Source organism: Sprattus sprattus, assembly GCF_963457725.1.
Source record: "Sprattus sprattus genome assembly, chromosome: 7".
Lineage (NCBI taxonomy): Eukaryota > Metazoa > Chordata > Actinopteri > Clupeiformes > Clupeidae > Sprattus > Sprattus sprattus.
Window position 1 is genome coordinate 1858857 of NC_137926.1, and position 7500 is coordinate 1866356.

The following is a 7500-nucleotide window of genomic DNA, read 5'->3' on the forward strand; positions in this document are numbered from 1 at the left end:
AATGAGAGTCTTGCCAAATGTATGTCTCCTCTCAGATCCCCTGCCTATCAGGGAGTTGGCTGATGGGTTATTCAGAACCACAATTAATTACCCTTTTTTTATGTCTTTTCTGTAAAAACAGAATGCCATGATGGCCATGCCAAACTGACCTGTTCTGTTTTTAAACCATAATTAGCTTAACGTTGAAACCTTAAAAAAAAGAAAACGCCTATATATATATATATATATTTATATATATAAATATAGGCATCATTTCACTTGGGAAAAAAGTCACTACATTTATTAATACTTTTTTTGCTCATTTCAACAAGATTTTAAATGGGATTTACTTGATACTGCTTCTGTATGTACTTAAAAGTGTTACATCCTGGTCCTGAGTGTGCAAAAGAACACACAGGCCTCCCCTCATCCTGAACCGGTTGCCCTGGAAACCCAACAAATCAACTTGCAGAATGATGAACTGCCTAATTCCCAAACGCAGTTTTGACAGTATTTCTTAGACTCTTCAAGCAACACTAACTATTTTTGTTCAGTGTTTTGTGTAACAAGGTATTTTTATTGTTGTGGTATTTTGTACAGTAAAATAAAGAATGTATTGCATTTTGAATGGCTTATGTGTTTACAATACAAGGACACACTTTTTATGGATATTGGTCACTTTTGCCTCAAGCATTAGAAATCATGACACAACACTAAAGTGTCCGTAAAATAATAATAATAAATAAATTGATAATTATTTCAAACATGAAAACTATTGCTATATTTATAAACTATGCCTTCAACTGAAACATTTTAATGTTTCATTATTTATACATACTTTATACATATTGATTATATACCAAGGATGTCACTGAAACGGACAGCACACGGTAGATCATTCCACCACTGAGGCACCACAGACAGAAGGAGTCTGAGCTGCTGAGAGAAGACAAATACGACAGACGGAGGAGTGGCGTGATCGAGGGGGGGGGGGGGGGGGGGGATAGAGCTGAATTATGGTATTTAAATAGGCAGGTGCTGATCCAGTGGCTGTTCTATAGCTGAGAGAGCGGGATTCCAATAAATCAGTAGCAGCGACAGGGAGCCAGTGAAGGTGTGTGTGTGTGTGTGTGGAGGTCCAGGGTGACCAGCAGAGGAGTTCCATGTGTGTGTGTGTGTGTAGCAGCTCCAGGGTGACCAGCAGAGGAGTTCCATGTGTGTGTGTGTGTGTGTGTAGCAGCTCCAGGGTGACCAGCAGAGGAGTTCCATGTGTGTGTGTGTGTGTGGAGGTCCAGGGTGACCAGCAGAGGAGTTCCATGTGTGTGTGTGTGTGTGTGTGTGTGTGTGTGTGTAGCTCCAGGGTGACCAGCAGAGGAGTTCCATGTGTGTGTGTGTGTGTGGAGGTCCAGGGTGACCAGCAGAGGAGTTCCATGTGTGTGTGTGTGTGTGTAGCTCCAGGGTGACCAGCAGAGGAGTTCCATGTGTGTGTGTGTGTGTGTAGCTCCAGGGTGACCAGCAGAGGAGTTCCATGTGTGTGTGTGTGTGTGTAGCTTCAGGGTGACCAGCAGAGGAGTTCCATGTGTGTGTGTCTGTGTGTGTGTGTGTAGCTCCAGGGTGACCAGCAGAGGAGTTCCGTGTGTGTGTGTCTGTGTGTGTGTGTGTGTGTGTGGCTCCAGGGTGACCAGCAGAGGAGTTCCATGTGTGTGTGTCTGTGTGTGTGTGTGTGTGTAGCAGCTCCAGGGTGACCAGCAGAGGAGTTCCATGTGTCCTGTTTGGCTGATTAAACATGTACCAACGTTTAACACTGTTCTATTGCACGGCCCTTATCCTAATATAACATTATGCTGGATTTAACAAGTAAATATCTAGTCATATCAGTGGGAAAAGCCCACAGTTGTTCATGTCAGCAAAGCACTACTGCTGTATTATATATTCCTAGTCCAGAGCTTTATTAACTTCTGCATTCTGCATAAAGATGTAACATGGATCTGTGTTAGACCCCTTAGTTTACATAAACAAACCGCTATGCAGATTCTCACTCTGAGGTTCATGGTTTGTCAATATAAACAACTGTTGATTAAAAGAACTAATGAGAAGAATTAGCTTGAGTTTGTCAATATAAACAGCTGTTGATTAAAAGAACTAATGAGAAGAATTAGCTTGAGTTTGTCAATACAAACAGCTGTTGATTAAAAGAACTAATGAGAAGAATTAGCTTGAGTTTGTCAATACAAACAACTGTTGATTAAAAGAACTAATGAGAAGAATTAGCTTGAGTTTGTCAATATAAACAACTGTTGATTAAAAGAACTAATGAGAAGAATTAGCTTGAGTTTGTCAATATAAACAACTGTTGATTAAAAGAACTAATGAGAAGAATTAGCTTGAGTTTGTCAATAAACAGCTGTTGATTAAAAGAACTAATGAGAAGAATTAGCTTGAGTTTGTCAATACAAACAACTGTTGATTAAAAGAGCTAATGAGAAGAATTAGCTTGAGTTTGTCAATATAAACAACTGTTGATTAAAAGAACTAATGAGAAGAATTAGCTTGAGTTTGTCAATATAAACAACTGTTGATTAAAAGAACTAATGAGAAGAATTAGCTTGAGTTTGTCAATATAAACAACTGTTGATTAAAAGAACTAATGAGAAGAATTAGCTTGAGCACCATGGAAAAGCAATTGGACTGTAACCATGGAGACAGACGCGCTGAAGAAGGACTCTGATCCTGATCTGTATGGCGACAACAAAATCGAAAAGGGAAAAGTTTGTCACGTAAGCTCCTTTTTTTTCACGGTCCTTTGTGTAGTCGAGTTGATGAGACCTAACGCCCGTGTTAATCAGCCTCCCTTGAACCCTTTTGAGTTCGAGTGTTAACCCTCCGCACCAAACCATAGCTCTGAAAACTATGTGTTCCTCAAAGGACGTGTAAACCTGTGTGTTAGTGTCGTGTGTGTGTGTGTGTGTGCTGTTAGATCACGTGTGTGTGTGTGTGTGTGTTAGTATGGTACGTGGTCTCCGACAGATCATGGGTACTATTAAAGAGGAATGCAAAACATTTTCACTTTTATTACAGAAAACAGTACATGAAGCACCATGTGATTCGGCGTCCCATTCAAGCGTACACACTCATACGTGCTGTGTGTCACTATTCATCACTACCATTCACTGGTCGCAGCGGGGACCCCCTCGAAAACGGAGGGCACCAGATTCATAGATGTCCCACAGAATGCGTACATACAAGGCGTGGTTGTTCGCCTCCTGTGACCGAACAGGAGGACGAAACTAAATATTTAAAATCCCTGACTGATGTCAATAAGTTACTTGGCATGCTTGCTGTAGGAAATGATAAAAAAGAAACAAAATGAATAGAAAGCTAAGGCTGAAGGCTGAACCTAGCGGCTGCTGTGGAGAGAATGACGATTATGAGTGCTTAAGCTGTGTACAACGAGAGGCAAACAAATGCAGAAATATGAGTGTATCTTTAAAAGTGTTCTCGGACTGATGGTTATCATGTCACAGGCCATTATCATGACCAGGGATAAGATGATCTCCCCCTCCACACACACACACACAGCAGCTCACCAAGAGGCACAGCAAGACACACAACCACACACACACACACACACACACACACACACACACACACACACACACACACACACACACACAGCAGCTCACCAAGAGGCACAGCAAGACACACAACCACACACACACACACACACACACACACACACACACACACCCTTGGGTCGGGGCCATCTGTACCCTCTGGCGAGCCTGCTGCTTGCTTCCTGGTGTCTGGGGCTGTTGATGGGAGGATGTCCAGATGTTTCCAGATGTTTCTTTGGTCTGAGCCATGGAACCAAACCTTCATCACACTGGTTAGATCAAAGAGGATGACCTCCTCTTCATCAGAGGAGGTCAAGAGGATGACCCTTCTGATGAAGAGGAGGTCAAGAGGATGTCCAGATGTTTCCAGATGTTTCTTTGGTCTGAGCCAACATTTACATAAAGGTCTACCATCACACTGCTTGGATCAGAGAGGATGACCCCTTTGATGAAGAGGAGGTCAAGAGGATGACCCCTATGATGAAGAGGAGGTCAACTAACTCTCCTTAAATAAGGCAACAAAACTCCAGGGAAAGTGCAGTTAAGATACGAGTTAGCACCCATTTTCATGTCATAAACACGCACACATACCTATACATATACATACATCCACTCCATTTCACGTCGTCTGTGTCCACATATTGTTCAAAGGGGGTAAAGCCGTCTCAGATAACATGTTTCTCCAGATTCAGCACCGCAAAGATTGTAGAGAGTCCCCCTAGTGGTTGGGAGTGTTCTTGTTTTCTAAAGGTTCGCCGCTCATTTCAAGGGACTCGCTGCCAGAATGTTCTCTCCAATCTTTTCTTCAGGTTGTCCGAGTCCTTTTCCTCTACCTGGACGACAGCTGGTTGGTCATTAGTCCAGGAAAGCTGTCATCTATGTCTGAGCTCAGCGATCCACCTGCAGAAACAGAGGAAGACAACAGCCTTCACCAACTACCCTTCAATTAGACAAAGACTACATTACCCACAATGCCCCTGGTGTAGCACAGACTACATCACCCACAATGCCGCTGATGTACATATGATGTAGGACAGTGGTTCCCAAACTTTATTCAGTCCTGTACCTTCAGACATTCAATGCCCAGTTATGTACCCCCCTGTTTTTTTTTTCTTGTTTCTCCCTGCGTACCCCCTGAACCACTTTGCGTAACCCTCGGAGTACGCGTGCCCCAGTTTTGGAACCGATGGTGTAAGGATAACTATTTGCACAGTAAAAGCCATCATCTCTTGTAGTTGGCCAAGTCCCCAACCAACGGCAGAACCCACCTATATGGCAGTTGTATGTCCATATCCGGTAGCCGTCGTATCGACACTTGCACTTCATGATGTTGTTGCTGTAGTCCGACTCGGCGACCTCATAGTTGGGGTTGATCACCACCTGTGGGATGGGGGCAAGGAACTGAATCAGTACATATTGATCATATTGATCGAATCAGAGTTCTTTTACTGAATCAGTACATATTGATCGTATCGATCGAATCAGCGTCATTTTACTGAATCAGTAGATATTGATCGTATCGATTATATTGATCGTATCGATCATATTGATCGAATCAGAGTAATTTTACTGAATCAGTACATATTGATTGTATCGATCGAATCAGAGTCTTTTAACTGAATCAGTACATATTGATTGTATCGATCGAATCAGAGTCATTTTACTGAATCAGTACATATTGATCGTATCGATCAACCAGAGTCATTTTACTGAATCAGAACATATTGATCGAATCAGAGTCGTTTTAATCACACCCAAACCAGCCACAGCACTTATCATTACAGGTGAGCTGAAATCTATGAATAAGACACCAAGCGAGTGAAATCTATAGAGGAGAAAGGTTACCTGAAAGATGTAGTCTCCTGGTTTGATGTCGGTGACGTCGATCCACTGGCAGTCGATGTCGTGTCTGTAGGTGTCCCAGCATCCAACAGTGATGCCCTGCTCTCCAAAGTTGGCGCAGACGTACCTCTTGTCAATACCTGTGGAATAATGACCACACCGTTATAGTCACACACACACACAGACAAACACACACACACACAGACAAACACACACACACAAACAAACCTGTGAAATAATAACCACACAGTGCTAGTCACTACCTGGCATTTGTGTTATATCCTCTATAACCTACAAGACAAACAGATTGCAGTTGCGGTGTACGTGTACGTGTGCGTCTACGTGTGCGTGTCCCTGTGTGTGCGCGCACGTGTGTGTCTGTGTGTGTGTGTGTGTGTGTGTTTGTGAGTGTGTGTGTGCACGCACATGTGTGAGTGTGTGTGTGTGTGTGTGTGTGTGTGCGTGTGTGTGTGTGTATCAGGGGAAACACCAGAAGCTTACTCCCGTATCACTGTGTGTCCTCAAGGCAGAAGCGGTGTGTGTGTTTGTGTGTGTTTGTGTGTGTGCTTACGTGTGTGTGTGTGTGCTTATGTGTGTGTGTGTGTGTGCTTACGTGTGTGTGTGTGTGTGTGTGCTTACCCTCGTCACACTGTGTGTCCTCCAGGCAGAAGCTGGCCTTGTGTCCCTCCGCCACCTTGGTTCCGTTCAGACTCATCAGGTCGTAGTGTGTGAACACCTCCATACTGTGGTAGTGCCTGAGGAGGGAGACACAAATAGATGTAACACCTCCATACTTTGGTAGTGCCTGAGGAGGGGGACACAAATAGATGTAACACCTCCATACTGTGGTAGTGCCTGAGGAGGGGGACACAAATAGAGTGAGCACCTCCATACTGTGGTAGTGCCTGAGGAGGGGGACACAAATAGAGTGAACACCTCCATACTGTGGTAGTGCCTGAGGAGGGGGACACAAATAGATGTAACACCTCCATACTGTGGTAGTGCCTGAGGAGGGGGACACAAATAGAGTGAACACCTCCATACTGTGGTAGTGCCTGAGGAGGGGGACACAAATAGAGTGAACACCTCCATACTGTGGTAGTGCCTGAGGAGGGGGACACAAATAGATGTAACACCTCCATACTGTGGTAGTGCCTGAGGAGGGGGACACAAATAGAGTGAACACCTCCATACTGTGGTAGTGCCTGAGGAGGGGGACACAAATAGAGTGAACACCTCCATACTGTGGTAATGCCTGAGGAGGGGGACACAAATAGAGTGAACACCTCCATACTGTGGTAGTGCCTGAGGAGGGGGACACAAATAGAGTGAACACCTCCATACTGTGGTAGTGCCTGAGGAGGGGGACACAAATAGAGTGAACACCTCCATACTGTGGTAGTGCCTGAGGAGGGGGACACAAATAGAGTGAACACCTCCATACTTTGGTAGTGCCTGAGGAGGGGGACACAAATAGAGTGAACACCTCCATACTGTGGTAGTGCCTGAGGAGGGGGACACAAATAGAGTGAACACCTCCATACTGTGGTAGTGGGGACACAAAGAGAGGTAACACCTCCATACTGTGGTAGTGGGGACACAAAGAGAGGTAACACCTCCATACTGTGGTAGTGCCTGAGGAGGGGGACACAAATAGAGTGAACACCTCCATACTGTGGTGGTGCCTGAATAAATATCAATAATGGTTAAGATGGTTTATATTTTTGAGGGATAATTTTACTACTTTGTGACTATTTCTTTGTGCTAGTTTGGAGCCTTATTTGGCATTTTCAGTTTTGGTGTTTGGACCCCGGAGTTGCCTCTCTGCCTACACTGCAGCTGGGTTTGGTCCTCATCTGGCTGTCTGGCAGACGGGTGCGGTGTACCTGTGACACATGTGTGTGTGTGTGCTGTTAGATCACATGTGTGTGTGTGCTGTTAGATCACGTGTGTGTGTGTGTGTGTGTGTGTGTGTGCTGTAAGATCATGTGTGTGTGTGTGTGTGTGTGATGTTAGATCACATGTGTGTGTGTGCTGTTAGATGACGTGTGTATGCTGTAAGATA

At 44.3% G+C, this 7500-nt stretch overlaps 2 protein-coding genes across 2 annotated transcripts in view; one reads left to right on the forward strand and one right to left on the reverse strand.

Moving 5' to 3' along the window:
* r3hcc1 (R3H domain and coiled-coil containing 1) overlaps nucleotides 1–475 on the forward strand; it is a 5507-nt gene extending 5032 nt beyond the window's left edge. Inside the window, exon 7 of the mRNA XM_080842728.1 lies at nucleotides 1–475. This exon is cut by the window's left edge and continues 514 nt beyond it. The gene's annotated coding sequence lies outside the window, so the exon portion shown is untranslated.
* Nucleotides 476–3078: 2603 nt separating this feature from the next.
* The window catches only part of LOC308368008 (lysyl oxidase homolog 2A-like), a 19188-nt gene continuing 14766 nt past the window's right edge, over nucleotides 3079–7500 (reverse strand). The window contains exons 7-10 of the mRNA XM_080842042.1: nucleotides 6075–6190; nucleotides 5439–5575; nucleotides 4862–4973; nucleotides 3079–4493 (exon numbers count right to left, since the gene is read on the reverse strand). Coding sequence (XP_080698168.1) covers nucleotides 4423–4493; nucleotides 4862–4973; nucleotides 5439–5575; nucleotides 6075–6190 — 436 coding nt within the window. The 3' untranslated portion in view covers nucleotides 3079–4422. The remainder of the gene's footprint in view (nucleotides 4494–4861; nucleotides 4974–5438; nucleotides 5576–6074; nucleotides 6191–7500) is intronic.